At 43.9% G+C, this 20,676-nt stretch overlaps 1 protein-coding gene across 1 annotated transcript in view; it reads right to left on the bottom strand.

Moving 5' to 3' along the window:
- LOC137305250 (complement C4-A-like) overlaps window positions 1-12,209 on the bottom strand; it is a 78,260-nt gene extending 66,051 nt beyond the window's left edge. The window contains exons 1-5 of the mRNA XM_067974097.1: window positions 12,087-12,209; window positions 8,309-8,501; window positions 5,856-6,036; window positions 3,569-3,639; window positions 2,083-2,168 (exon numbers count right to left, since the gene is read on the bottom strand). Of these exons, the coding sequence (XP_067830198.1) occupies window positions 2,083-2,168; window positions 3,569-3,639; window positions 5,856-6,036; window positions 8,309-8,501; window positions 12,087-12,145 (590 nt within the window). The 5' untranslated portion in view covers window positions 12,146-12,209. The remainder of the gene's footprint in view (window positions 1-2,082; window positions 2,169-3,568; window positions 3,640-5,855; window positions 6,037-8,308; window positions 8,502-12,086) is intronic.
- Window positions 12,210-20,676: the final 8,467 nt, after the last annotated feature.

Genomic DNA, 20,676 nt, shown 5'->3' on the forward strand with positions numbered 1-20,676 from the left:
GCACACAATGAATTTGCTACAGTGTTCAGGTGAATTTTTTCTGTTTGCTATTTCATCAAAGAGATTGACCTCTCTGCTTAATCTCTTCATTAATTCGGGGTGGGGGGGTTCCTCGGGGTTCCCATCATTTCCACTCTGTTGATTCTGATGATGAATTACCTCTTCTACTGAAAATGTAGCCAGATCCATTCTTTAGTTGATCATTTTCCTCTACTTTCAGGAATTTCCCTCCCTCAGTGCCCATAGTACCCACCCCTCTGACCCTGCAGTGGCTGAATGGGTGCATCTTGATCACCTGTGCCTCCTTCTATGGCAAGCAAAAATAATGGATAACTGTAACCTGATCCATGGGGCAGGGAACAGGCAGGGAAGGGGTCAGTCGCTCCGTTTTACACCCCGCGCATTGGCCGACGGAAATTAAAATCGGACGGGGTGTAAAACGGGCGGCCGATCCAAACCCGCCCATTTCCTGCCTGAAGGGGTTGGTGAAAATTATCCTCATTCATGCCAGTTTTAAACCCAAGGACGAAAAGCTCAAAAAAGAGGATCTTCGCCTGAATGATGTAACAGTTCATTACCATATCCCCACCTCACGGTTTCTTCATGAAGTCCAAAGTAAAACGTCACCCCCTTCAATTTGACGGATGCAATAAGCCATCTTCCTCTATTGGTATTCACCATTTCACTCTCAACTCTGCGCTCAAATGGAAATCTTCAACATTGCTTTCACTAACCCTGCTTGTGAGACACATGTCGCTAGAAATTCGGGATGAGCTGTAGCGCAAACCGGGCGAGAGGGAATGAGCTGCCCATTGTGCGCTGGGACTGATTTTCTTTTTCTTTGACTTTGGGCGGTGTGTACAACGGGCTGCCGATTCCCTCTCGCTGGTTTTGCGCTACAGTCGAACACAAATTTATACCTGTGGTTTCTTCTATCCTGCAATTACATCTTTTGCCATCAACTCTTGACTCTATAACAACCATAAATAGGTCGAAGATTTGGATACTCCTGTGATATTTGATGACAATTCTCCTCTACCTCACTTGAACGTACAAACAATATACAAGAAAATATTTCTCTCCAATAGGCCATTCCTCTCTCGTCTCTAACTTCGATCGCTCTTCCTGATAACTATTCTTGCCTGTGTCAATTTTAACCATCTTACTGTGAACAGTCCCTCTCTGTACATTCTCCTCTAGTTCCTTCCTCCTTGGTGCACTCTTCCTTTGCTGAATTGTCTAAGACTCGAACCCATTCTGTAGACTCGCTGATCTCTGTCAGCCCACACGACCTGCTACAAGCGCTAGTCTGTTTACCCTTTCTCTCGTACTCTGTTTCCACCTTCGTGTCATCCAACAACTGAGCCATGGCCCGTCACCTGTGTTTCTCAATTTAAAAAAACACTTCGAACATATACTAGCGTAGGTTAGCAAAGCCACAAAACCAGACATATACAATTCCATTCCCGCATTTAAAGAGAGCTGTAACAGAAAAGGCAATGCTTCCTTTCAATTTAGTACTTGTAGATTCAGTTATGGCTCAGTGGGTTGCATTCTCCCCTCTGAGTCTGAAGGAGGTGGGTTTAAACCCCACTCCAGAATCTCGAACACATAATCTAGGCTGATACTGCAGTGCAGTACTGAAGGAGTTCAGCATTGTCAAGGGTGCTGTCTTAGGGAGGTAGTTGTTAAACTGAGGCCCTGTCTGCCCTCTCAGGTGGACATAAAACATCCAATGGCACTATTTCAAAGAAGAGTTCACCCTGGTGTCCTGGCCAACATTTATCCTTCAAACAACATCAGTAAAACACATTATTTATGTCATTGCTGTTTGTGTGACCTTGCTGTGCTCAAATTACCTGCTATGTTACCCTGCATTGCAACAGTGACTGTAATTCATTGGCTGTAAAGCGCTTTGGGATGACCTGAGGTGGTGAAAGGCGCTATATAAATGCAAGTTATTTCATGCTTTACTGTGTTATTGGCTAGTCCATTGATAGGTTTTCGTGTAACTGATGATCTGCTGAATGTTTTGCATGTTTTAAAAGTGGAGCATGTATTTAAAAACCGTTAATAACTTACTCCTCGTTATCAGGGATTTTTGTTCGATGTAACATTATTTTCTCGGACATCCAGTCTGCTCTCGTAAGCAGCATGTTTCTCGAATTCTAGTAAGATACAAAACATGGCCAATGTTAAAGCAAGGTCAGAATTGTGTAAATGGGGCCATTCTAATGAACTGGTTTGCTGCCTTTTTTGCAAAAAATCCTTAGCCCGCTGTTTGTAGTAATTGGTTGGCACATTTAGTCGTGATTCTTTTGCAGCCGTTCTAACAATGTCATTAATGCATTTGAAATGAAATAAACACGTTACCAACACATTGATTAGTTTGAATGGCCTCATGTGGAACTTGGTCAAAAGCATTTCACCGCCGAACAAACTAACTTCCGTATCTACAACTTCCTCAAATAAGGGCACTCTCAGCGTGGGTGGAAAACTAGTGGGTATCAGATCAGCTTCCCGTTCTGCATTCCGCTCGATCTTCCTCTCCACGGCAGTCCATCCGCTACCGCCACATTCCATCCCCGCCAACAGTGAGAATTAGCCCCCAAGGAGATTTATCAGATAGGTGACTCCCTCCTAAATTCGTGGTGTTTTGTTCTTAATACCCAAATGTTATACAGGTGCTCCTCCTGACTTCTTGAAAATGGGGGTGATTTTAACCTAAACCGCCCGTCGGGAGACTGAAGGGTTGGTGTCTGACACTGCTTTTACACCCCGCCCAATTTTTACTCTTTTAACGTCAGTGGAGAGTAATATTGGGCGGGGTGTAAAACGGGCATTCCGGCCAATCCCATGGGATTCCCGCCCGACCAGTTAGGTTAAAATTACCCCCTACACTGTCGCAGTTTATTTATGTAAGGAATCTTACAACACCAGGTTATAGTCCAACAAATTTATTTTAAAATCACAAGGTTTCGGAGATTATCCCCTCCGTCAGGTCACCAAATTTATTTTAAAATCACAAGGTTTCGGAGATTATCCCCTTCGTCAGGTGACCTGACGAAGGGGATAATCTCCAAAAGCTTGTGATTTTAAAATAAATTTGGTGGACTATAACCTGGTGTTGTAAGATTCCTTACATTTGTCCACCCCAGTCCATCACTGGCATCTCCACATCGCAGTTTATTTATGACACATTATTGGGCGTGTAGCTGCCTCAGTGGTTTGTCACACATTCCAAATCTGGGTGCTGGGCAAAGGAATTTCAGTTCCAATCCTGCAAGACATCAGACTGGTAATTTTGACTTTGAGCGATAGATATCAGATCAGTTGCCCATTATACACCCTGTCCGAATTTCCTTTCTATTGAAGCTAATGGAAAGGATAATGGGGAGAGGCAAATAACGGGCAGCTGATCCAGTATCGCCCGTTTTACACTAACGCCTGAATTTAGAATCACCCACCCCAACAGTGGAATCTCACTAAAGCGGTGGTTACACAAACAGGCACTGAGATTGCATTGGACAATTGAAATCACGGCTGAAACAGTTCGGTGTCTACTCACGTATATGGCGACCGTCACTTCCTCGTTCACTGGTCTCATGTAATGATCGAGAGTAAAAACTCTGTACATTACTGCAAAATAACAAAATAGGACAAATGGGCCTTAGAGATGGTGCAGAAGAGATTTACTAGAATAATTCCAGGGATGAGGGACTTTAGTTACGTGGATAGACTGGAGAAGCTGGGGTTGTTCTCCTTGGAACAGAGATGGTTGTGAGGAGATTTGATAGAGGTGTTCAAAATCATGAAGGTTCTGGATAGTGAGAAGCTGTTCACATTAGCGGAAGGGTCAAGAACCAGAGGACATAGATTTAAGGTGATTGGCAAAAGAACCAAAGGTGACATTGAGGAAAAACTTTTTTACACAGGGAGTGGTGAGGATCTGGAATGCACTGCCCGAGGGGGTGGTGGAGGCAGATTCAATCATGGCCTTCAAAAAGGAACTGGATAAGTACTTGAAAGGAAAATATCTGCAGGACTACGGGGAAAGGGTGGGGGAGTGGGACTAGCTGGATTGCTCTTGTATAGAGCTGGAGCGGACTCAATGGGCCGAATGGCCTCCTTCCCTGCTGTAACTTTTCTATGATTCTATGTATTAGGTCATTGGTTCCCAAGTAGCAATTTGAATTTACAGCTTTTCTCTTGCTTTTCTAAACGATTCTTACATTAAAATCATGTTACATTTTAAACTCAATTCCTCTCCTTTATTATATCAAATGTTAGTCATGGTCATATATACTGTGAATCATATTATAAATAACGTGGCCCATAGTAGTTGGAGAGCGGGTACAGTGAAGAACGGATTTTCACTAGTCATTGCTGTCTTTGTGTTTCTGGTTCTGCCTCTCCACTTCTTTCTCTGCCTCTCTGTCTTTCGTTTCTCTCCCCTTCCCTCTTTTTTGTGTCTCTCTTTATGTCCTATTCTGTATCTCCCCAGAATTTTCTTTGTCAAAACACACACACATATACACAGGCACACACAGATACACACAGACGCACACACACACACAGACACTCACACATACACATAGACTCACACGCTCACACACAGACACACACACATACATACACACAGACACACACACAGACATAGACTCACACACTCACACACACATACATACACACAGACACTCACACATACACATACACACACATAGATAGACACACAGATACTCACATAGACACTCAAACTCACACATAGACACACACACAGATACTCAAACATGCACACAGACACTTACACAGACACACAAACACACATTCACCACACAGACACATACAAAAACACACTCACAAATACACACACACATACACACAAATACACACACACACACACACACAAACTTTAAAAAACCGTATGAATTTTACTTGAACAAAAATTTTGAAATTTATTCCCTAGCTTTTCTTCAAAAAGTCTTCAAAAATAACTGAGGAGGAATTTCTCGAGCTGAAGGATAATATCCCTGTAGAACAGACTGAACAGTTATACTGCATCCTGTTAGCACACTGCATGTACTCAGACTGCACGATACAGCTCACAGTCACAACTCTGGACAAAAACATCAACTCCAAGCCCAGGCCCTTCAGAGGGACTCGCCTTCAGGTTAAAAAAAAGAAATCAAATACAATCCGATGGTTGCGTTTAATCATCTTATTGTGAAATATGCAATTTTTGATTTTTGTTATTTTGTAATTGAGAGTTGCAGTTGAAATGATGAAGCTTTTCCCAGTGGGTCTCGCTGACTTCCGCTGATGTTACAACAGCCAAGCGAGAGAAAATACCCTAGGAAATTCACCTCTCTCCACCCCACTCTCCGTTATTTCAAAACCCAGAGTTAAATGAATGCTGGGCGCATGGCGGGCTGGCGATGCAACATTTGCGGATTTGGGCTGTCCAGGATACACCAGGCGTGCTGGCACATCTGTACAGTGGGAAGCCCGTAATTTTACACTCCCAAGTTAAACCCGGAAATAAAGCCGGGTTGCGGTCGCGACCAAAAAAAACAACTATTTTGAACTCCCAACCCGCCCCCAACCCACCCGTTCTTGGGGGTTAAAATCACCCCCAATATCTCATCAATATACGTTGCCTGCGGACAGTCCCTGTCTAGCTGGAGTCAGTGAGTCGAGAGTGTGTCAGTATTGATGGTCCCACCGTGTCTCCCCTCCTGTTAAGCGGGTAATTAAAGTGGCCCACGGTGTGGACCGCCTGCAGGAGATCCTCAGTGACATCCCCACCGCAGCTTCGGGTGCCAAAAAAGATATATCGACAGCACAATATGACTTACCGTTTTGGTTGGGTGTGTATATTGGCTTGTCGGTTTGAATAAAAATGTAGCCCCTTCGAGTGGACAGTTTGATGGGCACCATCCTACGTCGTGGGAGGATTCGACGACTTTCAGCAACAAGATAGACGTATTTTCGTCGACGTCTCCACAACATCAGCTGTTTAACCAATAACTGGGAAACCTGTAACAGGTGGAGCAATTGTAGTCAAGTTGCCAAAGCTTGTCGTGTTATTTTCATTCCAGAGGTTTCAGATCTTGCTTCCCTTCCGTGACAAAATATCATGGCCGGAATTAGATTGCGCAAAATATATTGTAGCCCACGTTATTACAACAGTTAGTCAAAAGAATGAAAGAACTTGCATTTCTGCAGCGTCTTTCACACCTCAGGACGTCCCTAAGCACTTTACAGCCAATGAAGTACTTTCGAACGGTAGTCACTGCTGTAATGTAGGAAACACGGCAGTCAATTTGCGCATAGCAAGGTCCCACAAACAGCAATGTGATAATGACAAGATAAAGGCAGACCCGATGGATATCCTACTAGTAAGTGTATAGACGTATAACTTGTTTGTATTTTCTTTCTATATACACAGGATACACTGCAGCAACTCGCCAAGGCTTCTTCGACAGCACCTCCCAAACCCGCGACCTCTACCACCTAGAAGGACAAGAGCAGCAGGCACATGGGAACAACACCACCTGCACGTTCCCCTCCAAATCACACACCATCCCGACTTGCAAATATATCGCCGTTCCTTCATCGTCGTTGGGTCAAAATCCTGGAACTCCCTTCCTAACAGCACTGTGGGAGAACCTTCATCACACGGACTGCATCGGTTCAAGAAGGCAGCTCACCACCACCTTCTCAAGGGCAATTAGGGATGGGCAATAAATGCCGGCCTTGCCAGCGATGCCCACATCCCATGAACGAATAAAAAAATGATCAGACAGACCAGCCGTGCCTAACAAGTAAAAATAGGATAAATGCGGGAAATAGAAAGTGGGTCAGTGGTGAAGACAGCAGGATAAGTAATCAAAGAGTCTTCCCAGAATCGTTTGTGAAGAACAACTTGTGTTTCTTGGCTCTTTACAAGTGCAGGAAGATTTTTGAGACAGTTTGCATGACAGGGGGAATATTGGGCATGTAGCCAGGGTTGGGGGGCCATGCGAGAGAAGGTAAGAGGAAAATGTTGGGAGTGAAGCAAATACAATGTCCAAGAAGTAAGGATTTTTTTTTGAGTGGGGGGGGGGGCTTTCGAGAGCATTGAAACAAATGTTGTCAAGAGGAATTAGGAAAGGAATTTGAAGAGGACAGTGTGTAATGGCTGAAACAAGTAACCATAATTGGTGGCACGAGGGGCAAGAAGGAGTAGACTGCTCTTGGAGGATTGGAGGGTGTGCACTGGATGGTACGCGGAGGAGATGTTGAGATACTGTGGAGCAAGGCCATCGGAGGTCATTTTAACTTTGGGTGATAGTGTAAAATGGACGATATTGTTTAGCCGCCCATTATACACCTCGCCAGTTTTTTTCCTTCTGCTGAGTTCAATGTAAACATAAAAACATAAGAAATAGGAGCAGGAGTAGGTCATATTGCCCTTTGAGTCAATAAGATCATGGCTGATCTTATACCTCAACACCACTTTCCTGCCCGATCCCCATATCACTTGATTCCCCTAGGGTCCAAAATCTATCGATCTCGGTCTTGACTGAGCATCCACAGCCCTCCAGGGAGAGAATTCCAAAGAGTCACCACTCTGTGAATGAAGAAATTCCTCCTCATCTCAGTCTTAAAAGGCCCACCCCTTATCCTGAGACTATGCCCCCATTTCTAGACTCTCCAGCCAGGAGAAATAACCCTTCAGTATCTACCCTGTCAAGCCCCCTTAGAATCTTATATGTTTCATTGAGATCACCTCTCATTCTTCTAAACTCCAGAGAGTATAGGCCCATTCTACTCAATCTCTCATCATAGGACAACCCTCTCGTTCCAGGAATCAAGCTAGTGAACCTTCGTTGGCACGCCTCCAAGGCAAGTATATCCTTCCTTAGATAAGGAGACTCAAAACTGTACACAGTACTCCAGGTGTGGTCTGACCAAAGCCCTGTACAATTGTAGCAAGACTTCAGGAACATCAGGCGGAGTGTATAACGGGCGGCTAATTCAATATCACCCGTTTTACACTATCGCCCAAAGTTAAAATTAAAGATGTGTAAAAGCAATGACAAGAATCATAATATGAACAATAGAATCCTTATTTTTTCTGGTAAGTTATCAGTCAAACAGAAGTTGAGGTGTGTTCTTATCGGAGGACTTAAGGGTTACAGGCAAACAACGCAAATGTGCTCAACTGAATATAAATATTGCAAGCATATTTTGAGACCTGCTTATACAATGTCAAATCTTCCAATTACCTTTTTATTCCGAAATACATTTCACGTAAAGTACTCACCGTTATAGTCTTAATCTCATGATAATTGTTTTCCGCATTCAGTGTAAAGAAAGCATTCTCTGAACACTTCTTTCTTTTGATGATGTCCCAGCAATAAACGGAGAAGTCGACAGTGCCTTCTGCGCCATGTAGCTGAATGCTGACACTTTCCTTCACACCAACGTGGATAATGTTAGGGGCGCTAATCAGGTAGCTAAATAAAATATTAAAGAGCTTTATTTCAGACCTTCTGACCAGCTTTTTTCTTTGCTTGATTCAAGTAACAGAACATGGGGTGGAAATTTGTCACCAGCGGAATCGCATGGGCCGCGACTTATACATTGAACTCAATTGAACTGACTATAAAGAGCGGCCCGGACCAGAACGCCCAGTTTGCGTTGGCGCCGAAGATGAATTTCACCCCGTATATTTTTTGCTGTTACTAGTCGATAACTTCTGTGTTGTTGACTATACGTTCAACTAAGTAGGTTGACTAGTGACTGAAACTGGTGACGAACAGGATAGTTATCTTCCCGCCAATCGGTTTAAAGGTAAGAACATGTAAATGGGACGGGGTGTGTGATACCAATGGCACTTTCTGCTGAATCCTGCGCTTACTGGGTATTGGGAAAGAGTTGATCCCTTTGCTATTTGAACGAGCTATTGGTTTTCTGGGAAGAAAGGAAATATGGTTTACTGATGGGAAGATATTATTATTGGGGTGGAATTTACAGTGCACCCCACCCACCCCTGTAACTTCGCCGGAAGATTGGCCGTGAACACAGGAGAAATGGTTTAAATGGTCAATTGCACCGTATCTCTGGGTTCCTGCCAATTTTACAGCGGGATATCGGGAGATACCCCTGCGGAAATTGTAGCTCAGAGACACAGTTATTGCTGAAAGTAAGGTGTCGATTTGGTTTTGGTTCTTATTTCACTTGGAGATAATTACAACTGTAGGGAAGTCATGTTTCTGTAATGCAGTTTGTGTTACTGTTTTGTCCATGTATTTTTGTTTGAATTCTTGATTAATAGACCATATAAAACATATTGCCCCGGCATGGACACGATGGGCCCAATGGCCTCCTTCTGTGTCGTAACTTTCTATGATTCTATAATGCTGCAAACGATGCATGTCATGAATCTGAATTTCAAACCAATAAACCATGAGGTTGGCTGGATCCATTAATCAGTGCAGCTTAACAATCGTCTCCTGGGAGGTAAATTTCGGCTCGTTCTCCATAACCTCGGTGGATCAGCCCTGGGAATGTTTCCGGGGTCTCCGGGGCTCTTCCGACAAAATTATGGAGGATGAACCAGGAGAAGACTCGGTGAAACTGGATCCATTCTGCAACCAAAACAGTGCTTAACGTTGGATAATAAGTTAGTGAACATGACTATACCTGGTTAATATTTAAAGTAAATATGAGAATATCCATCCAAGTTGCGTCTATGCTTGTTCAAGTGAACTTAGCAGCAGTTTGTTACAGGGTTGTACTTACGCCGAATTTGCACTGTGGACACACACAGGAATTTGTGTTCCGATTCCCTACTATTGTTTCAAATTTCACTTTGGGCAAATTAAAACTATAAGACAATCACTTAACTTGAATTGTATTTTATTTTACTTTTTTGGAGATTGAGAGGTGATCTCAACCAGGTGTTTAAAATGCCAAAGGGTAGATGCCAGAGAAACTATTTCATCTGGTGGGGAATTCAAGACCGAGGGGGCATTAATTTAAAATTAGAGCTAGGCCGTTCATGAGTGAAATCAGGAAGCACTTTTTCACTCACAGGGTAGTGGGAATCTGGAACTCTCTCCCCTCAAAAGACTGTGGATGCTGGGGGTCATTTGGAGCATTCAAGACTGAGATGGATAGGTTTTAGTTAGGTGTGGGTATTCAAGGGACATGGAGCAAGGGCAGGCAAATGGAGTTGAGGTATAGATCAGCCATGATCTAATTGAATGACGGAACAGGCCCGAGGGGCTGAAAGGCCTCCTCCCATTCCTAATGTTCCACTATCTCTTGCTTCCCTAATTAATGGACTGTGTCACATTACTGCTGCGAAAAAGGTTTCTTTTTGTCAATATCAATTTAAATTAATCGAAATTGGTTCTTCCAATGGCTGACTCACGAAATGACAGCATGACGTTATACAGGCACAAACACCGCTACAAAATCATAGCCGTTGTGTTGGGATGGTGCTACTTTAGCTGATATCAGGTCGCAGTGCACCTCTATAATTGCATTCACCAGCTACTGAGGAGAAATGCCCATAAACAGGATCCCAATTGCCACCCAGGATCCCCTGCTGGAGGGTTGTGTGGACATGATGTAAAGAATAGAGGCAGACTGGGCTGGGAATCCTCGCTGATCCAATAGCAAGAAAGAACTTGCATTTCTATAGTGCCTTTCTACACCTCAAGACGTCCCAAAGTGCTTTACAGCCAATGAAGTGTAATCACTGTTGTAAGGTAGGAAATGCAGCAGCCAATTTACACACAGCAAGATCCCACAAACAGCAATGAGATTAATGAGCAGATAGTCTGGTTTTAATGATTGTTGGCTGAGGGATAAATATTGGCCCAGGACACCGAGGAAAACTCCCCTGCTCTTCTTTGAAATAGTGCCATGGGATCTTTGACATCCACCTGAGAGGGCAGACGGGGCCTCGGTTCAACATCTCACCTGAAAGACAGCACCTCTGACAGTGCAGCACCCACCTCAGTACTGTCCTGAAGAATACCCTGCAACACTCAAGATTTAACCTGACCAGTGATAAAATGGTGCCTTAGGCGAAATATCAGCTGGCAACCCAAACCGGGTGGAGCCAGGTTATGTGTGTTCTCCTTCGGATAGGAAACGGCAACAGTGCAAATAATCTAAGCTACCCTTATCCTGGAATTAACCAGGTGAGTTTGGTGAGTTTTAACAATCAATATCACAATGTGATCGTTTAGTCTTCTGGAACAGGGAACCCATTAAAAGTGACGGTTACTTGCGTTGGTTACTCACAGGCTGAGGACTGGACACCCTTATTAAAAATGCTTGTTTTTCCTGATAAACCCATTTTGAGCTGTATTAATAAAATTGCACCAGTTTACTACTCTTAAATACACCAAGAAATACTTTTTAATGGCAAGAAAAAATAAAGAAAGGATTACATTCTATTACTCTGCCCGATTGCGCTGGTTCATGGAAGATTTTACGTTCATGATTATGCAAAGGAATTTTAGCGCCATCTTGAAACCTAACCAGCTCAATTTCAACCACATTTTGGGGGCAATTTCCCGATTGCGCCCAAGGCGGAGACTCTACCACCAAAGTTTCCAAGCGCATCTATTAAGAGATTAAAAGAAAAAGATATATAATCCACACTATAAACATTCATTCCCTTCACCACCGGTGCACAGTGGCTGCAGTGTGTACCATCCACAGGATGCACTGCAGCAACTCGCCAAGGCTTCTTCGACAGCACCTCCCAAACCCGCGACCTCTACCACCTAGAAGGTCAAGAGCAGTAGCTACATGGGAACAACACCACCTGCACGTTCCCCTCCAAGTCACACACCATCCCGACTTGGAAATATATCACCGTTCCTTCATCGTCGCTGGGTCAAAATCCTGGAACTCCCTTCCTAACAGCACTCTGGGAGAACCTTCACCACATGGACTGCAGCGGTTCAAGAAGGCGGCTCACCACCACCTTCTCAAGGGCAATTAGGGATGGGCAATAAATGCCGGCCTCGCCAGCAACGCCCACATTCCATGAAAGAATTTTTAAAAACTGTACTTACGAAGGAGCTTGCTCAGTTACTGAGGTGGCCACGTACAGGCACAGCAGAAGCAGTAACATTCTCACAGTTTAAAGGAGAGCCACGCTCTCGGACAGTCCAATAAACAATACCGGATCTGTTAATACATGTCGAACAGAAGTATCAGAACCTGCTCCTCTGTGTAAATACAGACAGTAAGTAATATTGATTCAAAGTTACTTATTCACTTTTGTGCTGTTTTCAGCATTAGCATCTGAACAACATTAATAGCTGAACTCTTTCTGAAAATGTTTTCCCTGTATCCGTGCGTTGTCTATTCATCGTTTAGTGCCCGATGTGAACTGCGGAAAGAAGGAAGGAAAGAAGGAAAGAAAGAAAGAGAGAAAGGAAGGAAAAGACTTGCATTTATATAGCACCTTTCACGAATTCAGGATGTCCCAAAGCGATTTATAGCCACTGAAGTATAAAGTATAGTCACTGTTGAAATGCAGGGAATTGTTTTGTTTGTGATTCTACCAAAAGTCTTGTCTTGTGAACATTAATTTAACTGACAGTCTGCGATTTTAAAAATAAAAACTCAACACACTCTGAAAACTGCAATCCAGTTTCAACATCCAGGCCTTAATTATTATAATTTATCAAAAAGATCTTATTTCCCTGTTTCATTTCCAAACCGGTGAATGCACTGCATAATCCTACATATCAAAACCAACAGGGCTTGCTCTCAAGTACAAGGTTGAATGGTGTTAATCAGTAGTCAGCTCTGTGCAAGGGACACACAGGGACAGTGGGATTTGGCCCACATACAGTCCCTGTGAGATAGCAACAAGTCCATGTAGCCATTTCTCTGGCAGCTGATGTCTGGGTTACCAGAAATAGTCAGGTGGTTTCTCTGAACTCTTCACCAACCTTTGTAAACATCAATCGGTTATCAATCAGATCACCTGCTCCAAACGGACCGCTTATCAGACAAATATTTAGCTCAACAAAATTGTCCCAGATTGGCAGGCCGCTCATCTTATGCCTCTTTATTGGAAATTAAACCTATGAACTTGTTGTAGAATCTTACAGCACAGAAGGAGGCCATTTGGCCCATCGTACCTGTGCCGGCTCTTTGAACGAGCTATCCAATTAGTCCCACTCCCCCCTGCTCTTTCCCCATAGCTCTGCAAATGTTTTCCTTTTCAAGTATTTAGCCAATTCCCCTTTGAAAGTTAATATTGAATCTGTTTCCACTGCCCTTTCAGGCAGTGCATTCCAGTTCATAGAAATTTGTTGTGTAAAAAAATGTCTCCTCATCTCCCCTCTGGTTCTTTTGCCAATTACCTTAAATCTGTATCCTCTGGTTACAGACCCTCCTGCCACTGGAAACAGTTTCTCTATCTACTCTATCAAAAACCTCCATGATTTTGAACACCTCTATTAAATCTCCGCTTAACATTCTCTGCTCTAACAAGAACAACACCAGCTTCTCCAATCTCTCCACGTAACTGAAATCCCTCATCCCTGGCACCATTCTAATAAATCTCCCCTGCACCCTCTCCAAGGCCTTGACATCCTTCCTAAAGTGTGGTGCCCAGAATTGGACACAATACTCCAGATGAGGCCAAACCAGTGATATGAAAGGTTCTCTTCATTGTGCCGATTCAGGATTCCGTGCCATTTAAAGGGGCGCAGCAGGCAGCAACGGGATAGATTTTCAACTTGCCGCTGGGGCTTGAATTTGGCCTGGAGAATCTATCGCTGTTTAGAAACTGCCCGATTTTCTATTCCATTAGAAAGGAGAATCAGGCGGGTTCTGTAATGGGCAGCGGATCCACACACACCAGTTTAAATCTCTCTCTCTCTCGCTTCCTCCCTCTCTCTCTCCCTGGGGTCAATTTCGATTTTTGGGGGACGGATCAGCGGAGTGCATCGGCCAGTGGCTGATACCCGGGGCCAATAGGTGGTGGTGGTTTTGAGGTCCTGGGCACATTTACATTGGGCTGGCAAGCTGCGGAGTACAAGAAGGGCATCCGATGGGTGGATGTGAATGCAGCCAAAGATCATCACACCTGATTTCTACCCCAGTATGCTATTCACTATCATTTGTAAAATACCAAATATTTTAACAAGGGACTATTGTACAGATATAACATTAAGCGTTGTGTGACAATTCAGTCCAATGTACTACCTGCACTACTTTAATGGGGCTACACACTTCTTTGACCTGTGACACTCCAAGGGGGTGATTTTAAACCCCAAGAAGGGGTGGGTTGGGGGCCGGTGAGAGTTGAAAATAGTTGTTTTTTGGGCCACGACCATGACCCGGCTTTATTTCTGGGCTTAACGTCAGCACATAAAAGTCCAGGCTTCCCACTGGGAATGCAAAGTCCGAAAATTTTGTGGTTGCGACCCAAAAAAACAACTATTTTCAACTCCCGCGCACCGCCAACCCACCCGTTCTTGGGGTTTAAAATCACCCCCCAAGTATCCAACAGAGGGAGAGGTTGCATTAGTTAATGTACAGCTCACCACAGTGAAATGCTAAAAAGCTGCAGACATACCTTTCTGAAAGACTTTTCATTGCCTCCATAAAATCAGAAATGTAAGAGTCAACCGCAAATGTACTGTAAATTGTATCACATTTCTCAACATTTCAGGTTGACCGGTATATTCAAAGGACAGTCAATAATCCATCAACAAATCATAGGAGGACTCCTTTTGGACAGCCAGTTAATACAGAAACAAATCTTCTCCATTAACAATGTTAAACAGTGAAGGAATGAGATGCCTCTATATTATCATGGATAAACAGTGATGGGTGAGATGTCTCTATATTATCATGGATAAACAATGAAGGGGTGAGATGTATTTATTATCATGAATAAACAATGGAGGGGTGAGATATATTTATTATCATGAATAAACAGTGAAGGGGTGAGATGTCTCTATATTATCAAGGATAAAATGTGAAGGGGTTTGATGTCTCTATATTATCATGGATAAACAGTGAAGGGGTGAAATGTCTTTATATTATCAAAGATAAACAGTGAAGTAATGAGATGTATTTATATTATCAAAGATAAACAGTGAAGGGGTGAGATATTTCTCTATTATCAAGGATAATACCTTGATAACACCACCTGCAAGTTCCCCTCCAAGTCACACACCATCCCGACTTGGAAATATATCGCCGTTCCTTCATCGTCGCTGGGTCAAAATCCTGGAACTCCCTTCCTAACAGCACTGTGGGAGAACCTTCACCACACGGACTGCAGCGGTTCATGAAGGCGGCTCACCACCACCTTCTCAAGGGCAATTAGGGATGGGCAATAAATGCCGACCTCGCCAGCGATGCACACATCCCATGAACGAATGATAAAAAAAAGTGAAGGGGTGAGATATCTGTATTATCAAGGATAAACAGTGACGGGCTGAGATGTCTGTATTATCATGGATAAACAGTGAAGGAATGAGATGTATTTATATTATCATGGATAAACAATGAAGGTATGAGATGTGATATCATTCATTGCTGGGAGTCCATTGAACATATTACTTTGTGGGTGAATACTGCGATGAAGTATCTTTCTGAGAGTATTTAGTTGACAGAGATTGGGAAGGAGAGATGGAGAGAGGCAGAGAATTAACAACAGAGGGAAAACAAATGTGGACATTAATTTCATTTTCTAGGATTCTCACGAGGGGAAAAAGCTCCTTTTTTAAAAATAAAATTCACTCTGGGAGGACGGGGAAGGTGGGGCAGCTGGAACTAAGGGAGACTCCCTACAAGATTAAATAACAATCATATCTCAGAACTTAATGTGTGAGTTCAGTAGAAACTTAAAAATAAAGTTAAATAAAAACAGAAAATGCTGCAAACACTCAGAGGGTCAGAGAGCTTCCTCTGACTGATGCTGATTGGCCTGCTCTGTGGGGGTGAGGTCGGTGGGCTCAGTGCGTGCCACCGGAAGTGACCTCACCAAGTAGACGGGCCGGCAACATGGCCGCCTAGGCAACTGAAGGCACTGCCGCCAATGGTGGAGCAATTAAAATCAGGGATGAGCAGGAGGTCAGAATTGGAGGAACCCAGAGATCTCGGAGGGCTGTAGGGCTGGAGGAGGTTACAGAGATAGGGAGGGGTGAGACCACGGAGTTGTTTTTGTATCTAATCCATGCTGTACCTGATCTGGGACTGTTTGAGGGGACATTGTTGAGAGCTTTACTCTGTATCTAACCAATGCTGTACTTGCCCTGGGAGTGTTTGATGCGACTGTGTAGAGGGAGCTTTACTCTGTATCGAACCCACGCTGTGCCGGACCTGGGAGTGTTTGATGGGACAGTGTACAAGTTGCATTACTCTGTATCTAACCCGTGTTGTACCTGCCCTGGGAGTGTTTGATGGGACCCTCCTCCTCTAGTCAGGGGTCACCAGGACAGGTGGCTCGATTTCCCAGATGCCGGGCAGCCCGAGCTGTCCATCAATGGGGCCTTTTCTCCACCCCGCTGCATTGTGGGAAGGTGAAGCCGCCATCGTCGCCTCTGTTGGGGCAGAATTTATTGCAATTCCTTCACAGCTGAACAAAATGTACTGGAAAAGGTGGATCACCCTCCATTGGAATTAGGGAGAAGGTGCAGCAAAGGCTAAAATACTGATAAAGAATAAACAACAACTTGCATTTATACAGCACCTTTAACGTAGCAGAGACCAAGCCACATAAGGAGATATTAGGACAAATCTTGATCAGATTGGTTTTTAAGAAGCATTTTAAAGGAGGAGAGAGAAGCAGAGAGGTTTAGGAAGGGAATTCCAGAGCTTAGGGCCTATGCAGCTGAAGGCACTGCCACCAATGGTGGAGCAATTTAAATCAGGGATGCGCAAGAGGTCAGAATTGGAGGAGCGCAGAGACCCCGGAGGGTTATAGGGATGGAGGAGGTTACAGAGATAGGGAGGAGCGAGACCATGGAATTGTTGTTGTATCTAATCCATGTTGTACCTGATCTGGGGGTGTTTGATGGGACAGTGTAGAGGGAGCTTTACTCTGTATCTAACCCGTGCTGTACCTGCCCTGAGAGTGTTTGATGGGACAGTGTAGAAGGAGCCTTACTCTGTATCTAACCTGTGCTGTACCTGACCTGGGAGTGTTTGAAAGGACAGTTTGGAGGGAGATTTACTCTGTATCTAACCTGTACGGTTAAGACAATTTGCAAAGCAGGAAAGGCCAGAATACACTGAGGGACACTGTCCACTGTGAACAGGGAGGGGGAAAATACAGAAATTGGATTTGATCACTGCGAGCTGTCTGTATTAAATACTCACAACTGTGAGCAGGAAATGATGATTGGCTCCCCTCCAAATCTTCTCCTCCCCAAGTCCACACGTACACTATTGGTCGAAGCATTGTGGTGATAGAGTCTTTAGGATAAGCGCTGGGAACCCATCACGTTCTTCACCATAGCTTCACTTGCTTTCCCCGACCATCAGTCTGCGTTCTGCTGATCTATCCTACTGTCATTGCTAGCTCCTGGAGCCTTCTGGCCTTTTCTGCCCTTCCCAACATCTGTCCAGCTGTGTAAACAGCAGCTCTAAATGCGAGGAAGGAATAGCCTCCATTTTAAATACAGGGAATGAACATCCCCCATTTCAAATATAGGGAAGGAACAGCCCCCATTTTAACTTGGCAGGGGGGTGGGAACCTGAGCATAGATTCAGAAGGGAGAGAAACAGAGCTGGAAATGGAAGGCAGAAAATTGGAAAGCGAGTTTGGAAGGCAGGGGAAACAAAGGTTAGAAAATAGACATTGAAGGAGTTTGGCAGTGCTTAATGGTATATACTTCAATGCAAGGAGTATAGTGAATAAGGCAGATGAGCTGAGGGCAGATAGACATGTGGAAGTATGATATCTTAGCTTTACTGAAACATGGCTTAAACAGGGGTAGGAATGGCAGCTTAACATTCCTGGTTACAGGATTTTCAGATGAGATAGAGAGGGGGATAAGAAAAGGAGGGGGGTGGCAATATTGATTCAAGAAACAAATAAAGCTGTGAGGAGGGATATGTTAGAAGGATCATCAAATAAGGCATTATGGTTTTAACTGAAGAAAAAAGGGACAATCACATGCTGGGAGTATACTATGCACCCCCCAAACAGTCAGAGGGAGATAGAAGAGCAAATATGTGGGCAAATTTCTGAGAAGTGCAAAAACAATAGGGCAGTAATAGTCGGGGATTTCAACTACCCTAATATTAATTGGGATAGAATCAGTGTAAAAGGTATAGAAGGCGCAGAATTCTTAAATTGCATTCAGGCGAACTTTTTTAACCAGTACATAGCAAGCCCAACAAGAGGGGGTGCAGTTCTGGATTTAGTTTTAGGGAATGAAGCTGGGCAGGTGGAAGGAGCATCAGTGGGAGAGCATTTTGGTGGTAATGATCATAATTCAGATAGATTTAGCATAGTTATGGAAAAGGACAAAGTTTGAACAGGAATAAAAGTTCTAAATTGGGGAAAGGCCAATTTTACGAAGCTGAGAAGTGATTTAGCAAAAGTGGACTGGAAACAGCTACTTGAAGGTAAATCAGTGTCAGAGCAGTGGGAAGCATTCAAGGGGGAGATTCAAGGGGTTCAGAGTAAACATGTTCCCACAAAAAAATAGGGTGGGACTGCCAAATCTAGAGCCCCCTGGATGACAAGGAGCACACAGGGTAAGATAAAGCAAAAAAGGGAAGCTTATGTCAGACACCAAGAGCTCAATACTGCAGAAAGCCTAGAGCAATATAGAACATGCAGGGGTGAAATTAAAAAGGAAATTAGGAAAGCAAAGAGAGGGCATGAGAAAATACTGGCAAGTAAAATTAAGGAAAACCCAAAAGTGTTTTATAAATACATCAAGAGCAAGAGGATAACTAAGGAAAGAGTAGGGCCTATTAGAGACCAAAAAGGTAACCTATGTGTGGAGGCGGAAAATGTGGCTATGGTTCTTAATACCTTGGAGGTGATTTTAAACCCCAAGAACGGGTGGGAGTTGAAAATAGTTGTTTTTTTGGGTCGCAACCTCAAAACTTTTGCACTTTGCATTCCCAGTGGGAAACCTGTTCTTTTACACGCTGACGTTAAACCCGGAAATAAAGCTGGGTTACGGTCGCGAACCAAAAAACTATTTTCAACTCCCACCCGCCCCCAACCCACCCGTTCTTGGGGTTTGAAATAACCCCCTTTGCGTCTGTCTTCACAAGAGGGGGAACGATGCAGAGATTGTAGTTAAGGAGGAAGAGTGTGAAATATTGGATGGGATAAACATAGTGAGAGAGGAAGTATTAAGGGGTTGCGCATCTTTGAAAGTAGATAAATCGCCAGACCCGGATGAAATGTATCCCAGCTGTTAAAAGCAAGGGAGGAAATAGTGGAGGCTCTGACCATCATTTTCCAATCCTCCCTGGCTACAGGCATGGTGCTGGAGGATTGGAGGACTGCTAACATTGTATCGTTGTTTAAAAAGGGAGAAAAGGATAGACCTAATAATTACAGGCCAGTCAGTCTAACCTCAGGTGGGCAAATTATTGGAACCAATTCTGAGGGACAGTATAAACCGTCATTTAGAAAGGCACGGATTAATCAAGGACAGTCAACATGGATTTGTCAAGGGAAGGTCATGTCTGACTAACTTGATTGAATTTTTTTTTGAGAGGTAACAAGGAGGGTCGATGAGGGTAGTGTGTTTGATGTACTCTACATGGATTTTAGCAAGGCTTTTGACAAGGTCAAACATAGCAGACTGGTCAAAATAGTACAAGCCCATGGGATCCAAGGAAAAGTGGCAAATTGGATCCAAAATTGGCTCAGTGGCAGGAAGCAAAGGGTAATGGTCGACGGGTGTTTTTATGACTGGAAGGCTGTTTCCAGTGGGGTTCCGCAGGTCTCAGTACTAGGTCCCTCGCTTTTTGTGGTTATATATTAATGATGTAAACTTAAAAGTAGGGGACATGATTAAGAAGTTTACAGATGATACAAAAATTGGCCGCGTGGTTGATAGTGAGGAGGAAAGCTGTCGGCAGCAGGAAGATATCAATGGACTGGTCAGGTGGGCAGAAAAGTGGCAAATGGAATTCAATCCAAACTGTGAGGTAATGCATTTGGGGAGGTCAAACAAGGCAAGGGAATACACAATAAATGGGAGGATTCTGAGGTGCAGAGGAAGAGAGGGACCTTGGAGCGCATGTCCACAGATCCCTGAAGGTAGCAGGACAGGTAGATAAGGTGGTTACGAAGGCATATGGGATACTTTCCTTTATTAGCTGAGGCATAGAGTATAAGAGCAGGGAGGTTAGGCTAGAACTGGATAAAACACTAGTTAGGCCACAGCTTGCGTACTGCGTACAGTTCTGGTCATCACATTACAGAAAAGATGTGATTGCACCAAAGAGTGCACAGAGGAGATTTACGAGGATGTTGCCAGGACTGGAGAATTTTAGCTATGAGGAAAGATTGGATAGGCTGGGGTTGTTTTCTTTGGAACAGAGGAGGCTGAGGGGAGATTTAATTGAGGTGTATAAAATTATGAGGGGCCTAGATAGAGTGGATAGGGAGGACCCATTTCCCTTAGCAGAGCGGTCAATAACCAAGGGGCA

This window comes from Heptranchias perlo, chromosome 39 (genome assembly GCF_035084215.1).
Source record: "Heptranchias perlo isolate sHepPer1 chromosome 39, sHepPer1.hap1, whole genome shotgun sequence".
In the NCBI taxonomy this organism is placed as follows: Eukaryota; Metazoa; Chordata; class Chondrichthyes; order Hexanchiformes; family Hexanchidae; genus Heptranchias; species Heptranchias perlo.